The sequence below is a fragment of the Cervus elaphus genome, chromosome 20 (genome assembly GCF_910594005.1).
Source record: "Cervus elaphus chromosome 20, mCerEla1.1, whole genome shotgun sequence".
NCBI lineage: Eukaryota > Metazoa > Chordata > Mammalia > Artiodactyla > Cervidae > Cervus > Cervus elaphus.
Window position 1 is genome coordinate 104111031 of NC_057834.1, and position 13408 is coordinate 104124438.

The 13408-nt window shown below is 47.4% G+C and overlaps 1 protein-coding gene across 6 annotated transcripts in view; it reads left to right on the top strand.

Moving 5' to 3' along the window:
- KANK4 (KN motif and ankyrin repeat domains 4) overlaps nucleotides 1–13408 on the top strand; it is a 69393-nt gene that overhangs the window by 42180 nt on the left and 13805 nt on the right. For 5 of the 6 annotated variants that reach the window (XM_043877793.1, XM_043877796.1, XM_043877795.1 and 2 more), the window contains 5 exons: nucleotides 1336–3273; nucleotides 4516–4627; nucleotides 7514–7732; nucleotides 9655–9742; nucleotides 11831–12050. In XM_043877793.1, coding sequence (XP_043733728.1) covers nucleotides 1336–3273; nucleotides 4516–4627; nucleotides 7514–7732; nucleotides 9655–9742; nucleotides 11831–12050 — 2577 coding nt within the window. The remainder of the gene's footprint in view (nucleotides 1–1335; nucleotides 3274–4515; nucleotides 4628–7513; nucleotides 7733–9654; nucleotides 9743–11830; nucleotides 12051–13408) is intronic. The other variant, XM_043877798.1, reaches the window with a different exon arrangement.

The window sequence follows — 13408 nt, forward strand, 5'->3', positions numbered from 1 at the left end:
CAGCTTCCATTAGAGGGCTTCAGTTCTCTATGATTTGGGATTCCACAAAGAGAGTAACTAAAATATTGAGTGTGTATTGAATGTTTATCATGTGATAGGCATTGTTCTAAGCATGTTATATGTATTAATCAATCAGTCCACACAATCTCATCTTCCCTATTATTATTGCCATCTTACAGATGATTAGATGTAGGGAGGCTAAGTAATTTCCCCAAAGTCACAAAGCTGAGATATAGACCAGGCTCCAGGGTCCATATTCTTGGCCTCTGTGCTCTTCAATAATGTTCTCTCCTGAGCTCAGCATTTCCAGAGGATGTTTAGCAGAATGTCACAGAGATAATAAGGGGTGTCACATAAGGAACATCAAAAGAACAAAGACTGTTTAACCCGAGGAAGAGGCTACTTGGAGACAAATCCCTATGGATTCAGATAATCAAAGAACTGACTTGTTCTCAGCATCCTCTGTTGGAGTCAAGATCAGTGGTGTTTTGATATGATAGAGAACTTTTTCATTGTGCTATTCCCTGATACTTTGGGCTGCCCTGAAAAATCACGAGTCCCACACCTCTTGGAGGATGTTTGCCAATGTCTCTTTTTACATTAATTGTCCCATATTCCACCACCACTTTTTTTTTTCAGTTTGTGAAAAACGTGTTATTTCCTTACCTGGCATAAGCTTTTGAAAGTAAAACTTGTTTGTTAAGCACCATGCAGTTTTCTGGTGAAGAGAGTATAGGCTGAGTGTAACTATATGTTCCCTTTCCTTCTGAGCTTCACATACCTAGAGGCTCAGCCATCAGAGGAAGCTTAAATAATGTAGGAGGCATGACTCCTTGATATCTCTGGCTTTAGCAAGATTTACTAGTACCTATTGAATAATGCAAGGTTCTCTTTTTAATGTTGAGAAAATTGTGTATCTCATCCTGCGAAAATATCCATACTCACGATTACCAATTAGTACCCTGATTTGCAAATTCCTGGCTACTTCAATTCAGCAATTACATGACTCAAACCACAAAAAAATGGTATGAGACTATTTTATTTTTCTGATTTGCAGGCCGATTCCACAGTCATAGCTGAGATGACAGAGTGCAGATTGGAAACTATTCCCTTCACCTATTTCGTTGCAGACAGTGACTAAGTCCACACTGATTTAATAACAGGGTTTCTCAGCACAGCCCAAGGTCCGTGAACATCTCAGCATAATTCAGAGGCTGGAACATTTAGGAGAACACTCATGCAAGAGCATTAAGTCAAAACCACACATATGAGGTCTCACCGTCCTGCATTTCTTATTAACTTTGTGCTTCTTTTTTTACACCTTCTGCCTCCCAGCCAAAGACCAGTCCTCTCAGGGGGATGAAGAGAAAGACCCTCCAAAGAGCCACCCCTACTCCGTGGAGACCCCATATGGCTTCCACCTGGACCTGGACTTCCTCAAGTATGTGGATGACATCGAAAAGGGAAACACCATCAAAAGGATTCCTATCCACAGAAGGGCCAAGCAGGCCAAGTTCAGCACTTTGCCCCGAAACTTCAGCCTTCCCGACAGCGGGGCTCGCCCCCATGCTGTTCTTTCCCATCCGAACTGGTCCCCCATGGTGTCGAGGAAAGTGCTGGGGACAGAGGCCCGAGCCCAGCCACTGTCCCTCGGGGATCACCCCCAAGCCCCACAAGCCGCCAGCGGCAGTGAGGTGAGCTACCACCGGAAGGCCCTGCTGACGGAGACGGCCAGACAGCTGGAGGCTGCTGCTGCTCCCGGGGAGGCTGAGCTCACCTCCGGGAGTGGACGGCCCCAGCTTCTGAGAGCATCCAGCATGCCGGCCACGCTGCTGCAAACCAGGGCCTCGGAGGACCCAAGCCTAAACTCAGGACCCCCAACCCCGCCCGCCCTCCCCCCACTTCAGGGCGAAGGCGTTGTCTGTGATGGTGCCTTTGGGCCCGCGGAAGGATTTGCAGGGTTTTCCAAATCCACTCCGCGAGCAGCAACCCAACGGGAAGTCAGAGAGTCTGGAGACCTAGTGCCAGGGATTCCGGAGCTGATCCGGGAGGGGCCTGAGCCTCCAGAAGGCGAAGAGGTTCCAAATCACCTCTCTTTCCCGAGTCCACCTTTCTCGTCTCAGAATGCACTTGTAGTTCTAGAGGATGCAGAAGACCAACAGAAAAGCAGAGAAGCCCAGGTGGTGGTCACAACCCCTAGCTCTCCAACACCAAGCCCCCCACCTCTGCCGTCACCCATGCCTGGAAATGAGCTCCCCCTGGAAGAAATCGAGCTCAACATCAGCGAAATCCCACCACCACCACCTGTAGAGGTGGACGTGAGAAGCATCGGGATCCGCGTCACAGAGGAAAGCCTGGGCCTTGACTCCCTGGATCCTGGCAGTGTCTCCAGCCTGAAGCAGCAGATCTCGGACCTTGAAGGCGAACTGTCTGGAAGAACTGAGGAACTGGCCCAGGTCAGAGCTGCCCTCCAGCGGCAGGAAGAGGAAATCAAGGCGAGGGGGCAGAGGATTCAAGAGCTAGAGTGCACTGTTGCTCAACTGGTAGAAAAGCTTAGCGGTGGGAACACCAAAGATGCTCAGGGCCAGACTGATGCTGTGGTCAACACTGACCCTCTGCAGGAGCTCTTGACCAGACAGTCGTGTGACAAGAGCATTGGGGTCAGCCTTCTGGGCAGCATGGGCTCTGAAAGCTGGGGAGCCAGGGGAGAGGGGAATGGCCTCCTGTGGGGGTGGGAAAGTCACAAACGAGGGGATGGGAGCCCAGCAGGACTTGTGTCACCACCCCAGCCATCACTGCCACAGGGATCTGAGACAGTCCTCATGCCTTCTTTACACAGCTGCGTCTCTACTGAGCTCAGGATCGAAGAGGGAGGTTCTGAGCAGGCAGGAGGTCCTTCGGTGGGAATTAAGGGTCTGGGCCAGGGAGCAGGAGGATCTCCAGGGAGTGGCGAGAGAGAGGCTCCCCCAGCGGGGAGGGAGGAGGCTGGCCCAGAGCTGTCGGGGAAGGAGCGCCCTGGAAGGCCACCAAGCTCCCCCACCGATGCCACTATTGGGCAGTACGTTAAGAAGATCCAAGAACTCCTGCAGGAGCAGTGGAGCTGCCTGGAACACGGGTACCCTGAGCTGGCCCGTGCCATCAAGCAGCCTGCCTCCAAGCTCAGCAGCATCCAGAGCCAGCTACAGAGCTCCCTCAACCTGCTTCTGTCTGCCTACTCGGCCCAGGCTCCACCCCAGAAGGAGCCCCCAGGCCCCTCCTCCTCCCCACCGATGGGTAAATACTGGTGCCTGAGACTGGGAACCATTTCTCCTTTACTTGAGGAGTCAAAGGGGAAAAAGGGTTTTAATTGCATGCATATGTTTTTTAAAAAGATTTAAACACCTCCGGGAGCCCAGTGGAATAAAAACTGATCTCTGTAACAGTGGAGGCTTGGTACCCCTCCTCTTGTCCTTGTTCTAACATTGGGACTGACTGCAGGGCCACCACGTACAGCTGTTCAGATAATGCAGGGCACAAAGATGCCAGAGGGTAAATGGGAGCTGAAACAGCCCACACTTGCCAAGCCTGCAGCACTGTGTCTGCCCAGAGGGGTGCCTCATTCTCATTTGCATTGTGTGCAGGCAGCCCTGGCCCTGGCTTTAAACCTCTGCCTTCCTTAACTGTGTCTTGGGCTCTTGCATTCCTGCGGTCCTCCCTAGCTCTTGCACATTAGAGGTTTTTTGTAGCCTTGTTTTGGAAGAACGTTCTGTTGAGATCTGAAATATTTAACTGAATTTCAGTGTGTGTGTGTGAGAGAGAGGAAGGGAGGCTTCCATACTCACACGTGCAAGTCGACCCTTTGGCTGAGCAGCACTTCTTCCTGTAACAGATCACACACTCTTCCCTGTTAAGTGGAACCATATTTTGCTTTGCTTAACGGGCAGCAACATGTTAGTCTGCTTCCTGCCGCAGAGCACAAATTGGCTTTCTCATTATTTCGGTGCTAGTTCTAGTCTTAGCCCTTTGTGAATTGCCCCCTGTACCTTTGAGAAGAGCAAAATAAGATGTGTGCTCTTGCTCATGTGTTTTCCATGCCTGCCCCACATCACAAGTATTAACCGACTTGTGAGCCAGGAAGGGCCTCTGAGGTGCAAAAGTGGGTGCTGGATCAGGGGTCGGGAGGCCTAAGTCCTGCTGCTGTTCTGTCATTCATTCAGCACATCTGAGCCTCAGATTTCCCCAGACTGAGATAGGGACATCAGTGGCACCCACACCACATGGTTCAATAATTCTCCAATAACCCTTCTCTGTCATCTACATGTAGAGGGTTTATAAACAGGAATAATTTGACTAGCATTGACCAGAAGGCCAATGCCCCTCAAAGACCCTCAGAATATTTGATTTATATTGTCTAGTTCCCGTTCTACCCCTTCACACACCTCCAGCCTGTGTCCCCTCAAAGCAAGGGTCAACAGTTGTGTTGCACTCGGGGGTATTCCCAAGATCGTGCTAACCTGTGATGTTGTGTCTGCCTAGAGATCTCCCCGTCGACCAGCCTTAAGTCCATAATGAAAAAGAAAGACTATGGCTTCCGTGCAGGAGGTAATGGGACCAAAAAGAACCTTCAGTTTGTTGGGGTTAACGGTGGGTAAGCATCACTCGTGAAGCCCAGACTGCCCTGCACACCACCTCTCCCACTGTTGTCCTGAACACTCTTTTCCTAGGGGGAAGCATCTGGTTTTCATTCTTCTTCAAGGGAATTAATCTCAACGGCCCTTTAAAACTCCCTCTCGGGTTTGCACATGTTTGGCTGCCTGCCAGACGTGGTAGTTCTATTGGATTCTGTGCTCTTAATGTGTCTTGGCTTTGGTGTCCCGGGGCCAGGATTCAGTACCTTCTGGGAGTTGGGGGACACATGAGCCCTTGAAGGAAGACATTTAATCGGAACCACAACACTGTGTCGACAAACCCTTAATTTGTAGAATTTAGAATTTCATCCTTTTAATTTTTTCCTTCCTTTAACTAACTTAGGGCAAATCAAACTGACGTTTTTTAGGATGAAGAAAAACAACCGATGTCTGTGGACTCAGAACTTGAACCAGACCTTATATAGGATAGACAGTAAACCGCTGGATTTAGAATACTTTCTCAGTCAGTCATTTAACGAACATTTATTAAATGCCAATGATGTGTTTGGTGGTAGGGATAAAAAAATTCAAATAAATCATGGTCCTTGCCCGTAACTCACAGTTTGGACCTGGGCAGAGTTGAAACAAAAGTAAAGAGAAAATTTGGACTGGCTGAGCTGAACTCTAGTTGAGAAAGAAGCAGAGGATGGTAGGAAAGCCCAGAGCTGGGCACCAGGCCCAGCCATGGATGTGCCTGAGAAATGCCCAGAAGGGATTGGAACCCTGGCTGATTTGGGTCAGACCAGAAGGAAGACACCAGATTCAGACAAGGGTGTCCTCACTACTGTTTCAGTTTGTGAAACAGTGCTTCAGTGAGGGAAACATCAGAAAAGATGAAATGGGGTCATAGGTGGGTTGCTGTTCCCACTCCAGCAGCTGTCAGATGTTGTGGCCCAGGAGAAACCACTTTTTTCTTTTACCAGCTTGTGTCCAGAACGGCGAATCAGCCTAATCTCAAAGCCTAAAGCAGGTCCTGCCTCTCCCCTGCTTAAATACTTGCAAAAGTGCCAGCTTTGTACCAAAACCTGGAAGTCTGTCTTGTGACTATAGCATGCCTTGTCCACCTCCACAGGCTCTGGCCTTTCTTCACTCAAACAAGCCGGGTCAGGCTGAGCTTGGGGACTTTGCATTTACCTTTCCCTCCACTTAAAGAGGAGGAAGTGGCAACCCACTCCAGTATTCTTGCTTGAAAAATCCCCTGGACAGAGATACCTGGCGGGCTATAGTCCATGGGGTCGCAAAGAGGTGGACATGACTGAGCAACTGAGCACATACACCATTTAAAGTGCTCCTTTCTTTTTTGTACACATACATTTAAATTATTTTTTATGCATTCTTTTTAAAATATTCTTTTCCATTATGGTTTATCCCAGGATATTGAATATTAAAAAAAAAAAGTGCTCCTCTTGCAGATAACTGTCAGTACATGTCACTCTGGTGTGATGGTTCTCAACCTTGACTGAATCTAGGAAACCCTGGGGGAGCCTTGAAAAATATCAATGCCTGAGCCCCTCCCAGATGGAAGACTCTGATTTAATTAGTCTCAGCTGCAGTACAGCTATTGGAAATTTTAAGTACCCTCAGATGGCTCTAACATGCAGCCAATGTTAAAAAATTCTGCTCTAAATAAAGTGGCTCCTCCTCCCACCACAGTATCCTATGGCCCATTATTAGTTTATTCATTGCTCTTACGATTATCTGAATGCACTGTTCATGTGTTTATTTTGTCCCACCCCCTACTTAGAGTTTCAGCTCAGTTAGGACAGGGATTTTGGGGTTTTCATGGAAGCAATTCTAAGATAAAGAACTGTTTGGTAAATTTAATATGTCCCCCCACTTTCTTAATCACAAAAACAAAAGGTTGTTCCAAGCACAGTAGAGGAAGAAATATCTGGGGTTTGAACAAGACAGAATGCGAGCATACCAGTAAGCAGGTTGGGTTTGCAAATCCAGTCAGCATAGGGGCCTTACATAGGGACCACTATTCAGAGAAAGAGCATTAGGGGGTTCAGTAGAAAGCATGGCACTGGTCTCATCTCGTCTCTGTGGAAGTGTCTAGTGGGCCAAGAATCTGAAGTCTTCATCTTATCTGGAGCATCCTCCATCAGAGGTCTCTTGTTGACCATCAGCAGAGAGATCAATAAGTCTTCCAGAACTTTCCTCCATGGTGTCTGGTCTACCACCTCAATAGATTTGCATATAACTGAACATAAGGAGTATTGCCACAAGTGACCTACACCCACACCTTTGCTCTTCCAAGCTGTGGATGAAATAGCAACTGAGATAGGCAGGTGCCAGTTTCAGGATTCCCAGCTGTGTCCCAAGAGTAGACGCAGATGGTTCTTCCCTTGCCAGGGGTAAGCTAGGCTAGAACAGGGGTCTAAAGGGAGGCTTCACTATCACCCAGAGATGTGAGGATTTGTCAGGCAATTCAGAGAATTCAGGGTAGGGGTGGGAGCTGTTTGCGTAGATCTGGTTCCCTCTCTGTACAGTACATTAGGATTCCAGAATCAAATACTTTCATGAGAACCTTGGATTGCTTGTCTGAATCATCTGATTGCATCTGAATGCGTGGCCAATTAGGCCATGGGCTATTTGTATGTTTGTTGCAAAAAGCTTAATTACCTTTACTCCCCAAATGGCCTCTAGTGTTAGAGCTCTTAAAAGCATGTTCCACTGACAGTGAATTTCCTGGGACTCCCCTTGCTGAGGCCTGCAGGTATAGACAATAAAGGACAAGGTTAGTGAGCAGGCCAGTGTTATCTAAAATCCACCGAGTTCTCACCTGTGTTGACACGAACACTGGGCAGGAAGCACAGAATGAGTGACCCTGTCTCCTTCCGCAGCTATGAGACCACCTCAAGTGAGGAGACCAGTGGTGAGGACAGCTCCCCAGAAGACTTGTCTGATAGCGAGGCTGAGAAGAAATGTGATGGCCCAGAACCCAGGCTGGGCAAGGATGCCCACCTCAGCTGTAGGGTGGGCCAGGGCACCCCTGAGGCCACCCGTGACACAGACCAGGAAACTGGGCCTGGCGAAGAGCTCCCCCATCCCAAGACTGAGAGGTAAGTTAGGTGGGGACCGGTGGGGCACATGATCCTTTGAGAAAGAGCAAGCATATTTATTCACCTTTGTATCCACTCATTTGTTTATTCGTTAACTCCTTTATCCATCTCCCTGGTGGCTCAGACGGTGAATCGTCTGTCTACAATGCGGGAGACCCGGGTTCGATCCCTGGGTGGGGAAGATCTCCTGGAGAAGGAGATGGCAACCCACTCCAGTATTCTTGCCCAGAAAATCCCACGGATGGAAGAGCCCGGTAGGCCACAGTCCATGGGGTCGCAAAGAGTCAGACACTACTGAGCGACTAACACTTTCACTTTCACTTTCTCCATCTATTCAACAGTATTTATTTGAGTTTCAAGTCTATACCAGGTACTATGCACTGGTTGAATGAAACAGATCTAACTCCTGCCTTCATGGATTATACTGTCATAGACAGAGCTCTGCCTATAAAGCTAACATGGTTCTAGCACTGAAAATGTAAAGGACTTGACATGCATTTTCTTGATGTAATCTTTTTAACAGCCTGTAAGGTAGTAATTATTAGAAGACCCACTTTATAGATGTAGAAAGAGAGGCTTAGAGAAGTTAGGTGACACAACTAGCAGAGTGAGTGTTTCAGCTTTGGTTCTTTCTTTTGGGCTGCTCTGGGTCTTTATTGCAGCATGTGGATTTTCTCTAATTGTGGTTAGCTATGGCTTCTTCTGTTGTGGAGCACAGGCTCTACAGTAGTTACATGGCATGGGATAAGTTGCTCCATGGCTTATGAGATCTTCGTTCCCTAACCGGGGATCAAACCTGAGTCCCTTGCATTGGAAGGCAGATTCTCAACCATTGCGTCACCAGGGAAGTCCCTCAGTTTAGGTCTTTCATAATTCTCCCACGTGTTTTTCTGCCTCTCTTATTGGCCATGCTGACATAACCTGAACTTTTAAAGTGATGGGAGGTCATTTGGCATGATGACAAGAGTACTGTCTTTGGAGTTGGATATACTTGCTTCAAATCCTACATCTGCCAGAGTATTACTTTAGACAAGGTACTTAAGCTGTGGTCGCCTCAGTTTCCCCATCTGTAAAATGTGGATAGTAGCGACCTGATAGATTTGGTCTGAGGACTGGTTGAGAAAAAGTATGTAACATGCCTAGTGCAGTGCCTGCCACATAGTAGACTCCGTGTAAATGGGAGAAATGAGAGTAGGAAGTACCATTAATTGTCATTATCACCATCCCCAGCCTGGTTGCTGGAGAAGAGACAGGAGTGAACGGCAGCTGACTGTCCAGCAGGGCCACAGGGCTGCTCCATCATAGCAGCGCTGTGAGGACTTGATGAAAGGGGAGCTTCATGGTGACCAGTGCCATTGACTCCCAGCCTAGGCCTCTCAGTGCCAAGCCTGCCCTTTTGCCAGTGCAGCAATAGGGGGTATCATTGAGAGAGCCCTGGTGCTATCAATTTTCACTTGATTGACTCTATTAGTGCCTACTATATCCTTCATGGAAGAATAACCTGAAGAAATTTGCTGCTGTGGAGTGGGTCCTTTAGATTTTTCAAGTCACTCAGGCAGAAAATGTTTGCTCCAAATTCAGGAAGATAACCCTCCCTTTCCCAGCATGTCAGGAATGACAGTGGGGCCCGTGGCCCCCTAAAATGCTTTGGTGATCTGACCTTGTCCCCTGAAAGCAGCAGGATCCAAAGGGAAATATGCTTGGCTCATTCTTCAGAAGAGTTCAGAAGTCAGCCCTGTCCAACAGGAGGCTGTGTTCACTCAGTGTTTCTGAGGAATGCCCCTGACCCTGAGAAGTTGCCTAGTTTGGATGTCTGTGTTGCTGAGAATTAAAAAATGAGAGTGAAAGTCAAGGTAGGGGACTTTTTTTTTAATCAAGATGGAGACTGATAAATATATATATGAATTAATTTTTTTCTTTAGATATAAACCCTCAGAAGAATTCCTTAATGCATGCCGGGCATTGAGCCAACATCTGCCAGAAACTGGGACGACCACTGACCAGCTCTTGGTACTCTGATTTGTCACCGTCATGTAAAGCTTTCCGTACTGTTTAAGCTGTTAGTGCCACCCGAGCGACTTGGGTCCTGCAACTGAGGCAGCTTTGTGGGTGTGCTTGGGATCCCTCTTTGCTGTGTTCTGTCTCACTTGCCCAAACTCTGCTGCCCAAGGTGATGGATTGTGTTGAGAAAGTGGAACCCGTGCATGTGCACGGGAACCAGGGCTGGGGCTCAGAGGCATTTACCAAACGTTATCAGGCATCCCACCCTGAGTATGTCATGGAATCATTTGTGGCTTAGGCTCAAAATTGCCTCACAGTTTGATACAACTGTGGGTAGAGAGGAAAAGAGCAGGTGGAATGGAAACCGGGGTTCTATTCCCCGGACTGCCACCTGTGAGATGCTGAGTGAGTCAGTTCAGTGCTCAGGGCTCTGGTTTCCTCATTAATAAAATGAAGGTGGTGAACTGCATGTCTCCACTTTCTCAGGCCCTGGCATTTTGTTCTGTAGTCTTGACTGTTTTTCTTGAAGTTCACCTGTGGGTCAAGAGGCCAAAAGCAAGCAAATACATCTGTTTGCTCCTTAACACCATCATGGCCCACAGAGATTTAAACATTTAAGAATTAATTTCTGCTTGAATCAAGAGGTACTGATACAGATGCATTTTCCCATGTCATGAGAGCCACAGATAAGCCCCAATATGTAACAGTGTGTAAGCATTTTTAAAGCCCATTTTGTTCTCCTTTGCAGAAAAGCCTTAGGAGTAAAAATGATCGATTAGTCCATTTTCATTTGTATTTTATCTTCGCTGATTTGGCAAATAACTTGTTCCCAGACTGTTAAAGAACCAATATGTGATGTGGATATTGATTAAAACTCCTGCTACTTATTCTTCAATGAATTACAGAGCTAAGTTAATTTCCTAGATCTTCAGTTAAAATCTTCCACTATGTTCCTTAATATTAGGGTCTTTCTCCAGATTCTCCTGAAAATCCCATAGGTAAAGGAGATATTCTGATACATAAAAACTGTTTCAGTCACAAAAGAGTCCACTGTTTCTGCATAGAAAAGCAATTAGAGGACATGCAAACTTGACATCACACACATGTTAGGATCAAAGCAGAGAACACCCCTCCGCACCTTAGAGACAAAGCAGCATGTGCAGGGACCTCATTTGGCAGAGCCTGAGAGGTTGGAAACCAAGCCCTTTTTTCACCCTAATTTTATAGATAGTACGAGAAGGATTCAAAATGTATTAGGACTTCCAAGGTCCTGCAGCTGAGCCAGGACTTAAGCCTGGCCCTATAAGTTTAGTGTCTCCTAATCCAGTGCCCTTCCTGGAATGAATATGAACGCATCTCTTACAATCACAGGCCCATTGTTTCTCCTCCCCTTTAGGAAAATAATCTAATCACATTCCATTTAAAGCACTTAGGTCATGTCACGTGCAGAGTTGGTGTCGTTTGCTCTGGGATTCTCCTTACCTGGAATACTGCAGATAGTGGGATCCTGCCATGGGCTGTTTAACCATTTTCTCTGAATGTCCCAGCAAAGCTTCAAAGCCAAAACTATTTCAAGCACGTCTGCTTGGATTTTACTTCGTGCACATGTTGGGCATGTTGTTTGTCTTAGCTTCAGTGTGCATTTTCCCCATTAATGTGACTCTCCAACTATGCCTGTTAAAAACATGCAGGTGACCCAGTGGAGTCTCGGCTAGAGTCAACACAGGCTGGTGTAAATGTGTGAAAGAGGGGATCGTGGTTATTCTGTGCTTATGGGGAATGTGATCTAAATGAACAGTGGACTCAAGCTGTCCCCAAGTGAAGTGTCAGGTTACTGGCTGTTGGGCTGCTCTCCCAGTCCTCCTGTCTACCTCACATGATGGGGGAGCCAATCCCACAGGTTCAAAGAGTGGTGCTGTGTACCCCACACCCTGCTAGCTCTGAGCCCTCCAGGAGTAAATCGCAGCGAGAGTTGGAGGGAATTAAAGGGATATATGTGGAAGGAACCTAAGCTGACCTTTCCCAGTGGAAACTGACACTCCAGCTGGAGCACCTCGGTAGGTAACCTTCTGGAATTGGAATGTGTTGGTATTTCAGAAGCAAAGCTTGAACACCATCAGTCAAGAGTGGTTCCGCATCTCCAGCCGGAAGTCATCCAGCCCTGCGGCAGTGGCCGCCTACCTCCGCGGGGTCCAGCCTCACTCCCCACACTTGCTAAAGCTGCTTGTCAATCTGGCTGATGGCAATGGGAACACAGCTCTTCACTACAGCGTGTCCCACTCTAACTTCTCCATCGTGAAGCTGCTGTTGGAGACAGGTCAGGAACACTTGCACCTCTGCTGACTGGGTCCCTCTGTGAAGGGCAGTTCTTGTTACCACTTCTTTGCAGCAAGGAGCTTTTTTACTGTTCTGAATTCCTCCTGTACTCTAGGAGCTGGGCCAGACCATTTTGCCTTTTATTATATCATGTATTCATGAGATCAGCCTAGCAAGCTGCTGAGATATTTATTTTTTCTGAGATGGAAGCGAAAGGAAGGGAGGTGAGGTGGGTGAAGGTCCAGAGAGATATTGAGGAGGAGAAAAGGGAAGTGAGCATTAGGTTCTTAATTGTTCAGGGTTTGGAGAAAGGGAAGACTGTTCCCTCTGGTGGAGAATCATTGCAAATGGCCTTGACCCTCTAAGGAGCTGGAAAAGGCGGTTAAGAGTCAAATAAAGACCTTTGTGTCTGCTGATACGACACCACAAGGCTTGTAGTGGAGTTTCAACAGATTGTGTGACAATATCAAGCAGTCTAGGAGTAGTGGTATGAGTGCAGGGTGAGAGGACTCATTGAAGGTGTACGGGTCCCAGTCAAATGTCATCTGTGTTTAGGAAAGCTGTATGAAGGATATTTAGGATGTGCCTACAAGAGATATAAAACCCCAGATGATCTCCATGGATTAGGCCCTCCCTCTACTAAGCATCTGGCACCTGAGATCTCATTTAGTCTTCATAACTATCCTGTTAGTAGAATGATTATCCCCTTTTTTATAGACAATGAAAGTGACGCTCAGAAAAGTCAACAGATTTGCTCCAGATCACGCAATTACTAAGTGCACTGCTGGGGTTTGAAGTCCATACTGTGGAATCCAGGAATCAGAGCACATGCTAGATGTGTAATCCTAATTTAGAGGCCACAGGGGAAGTTTAAACAGGCATCAGGAAGATCCAACAACTTTCCTGCAATGTGGATCTTGTTCTCCTCACCCCTCCACCAGCTTACATCCCTCCCATGGCTTCCCCGTGCTCTTGGAACAGAAGGTGGCTTCCTCAGCCTGGCCTTCAGGTATCCCAGATGCCTTTCCTTTCTCTGCAGCCACCATGTACCCTCCTTCGTTCCATTCTAGCCACATGGCCTCAGAGTCACCATGCTCATTCCCTCCTTGGGACTTCTGCATTTTCTTTCCATCCGGATCCTTTCACCTGAAACTCTTCTCATGACTGGTTCCTTCTCACTGTTCAAGTCACAGTTCAGATGTCACCTCAGAAGGTGATCCATCTAAAGTGGCTGTCCCATCTCTCTCTAGTGGAACATCCTGTTTCTTTCTTTAGGTGATCTCTGCTTGTCACTTCTATCTGAGTTCTAATAGAACTGAGCTAACCCAGGAGAGGCTCTGCCTGGCTCATCCCTTTCAG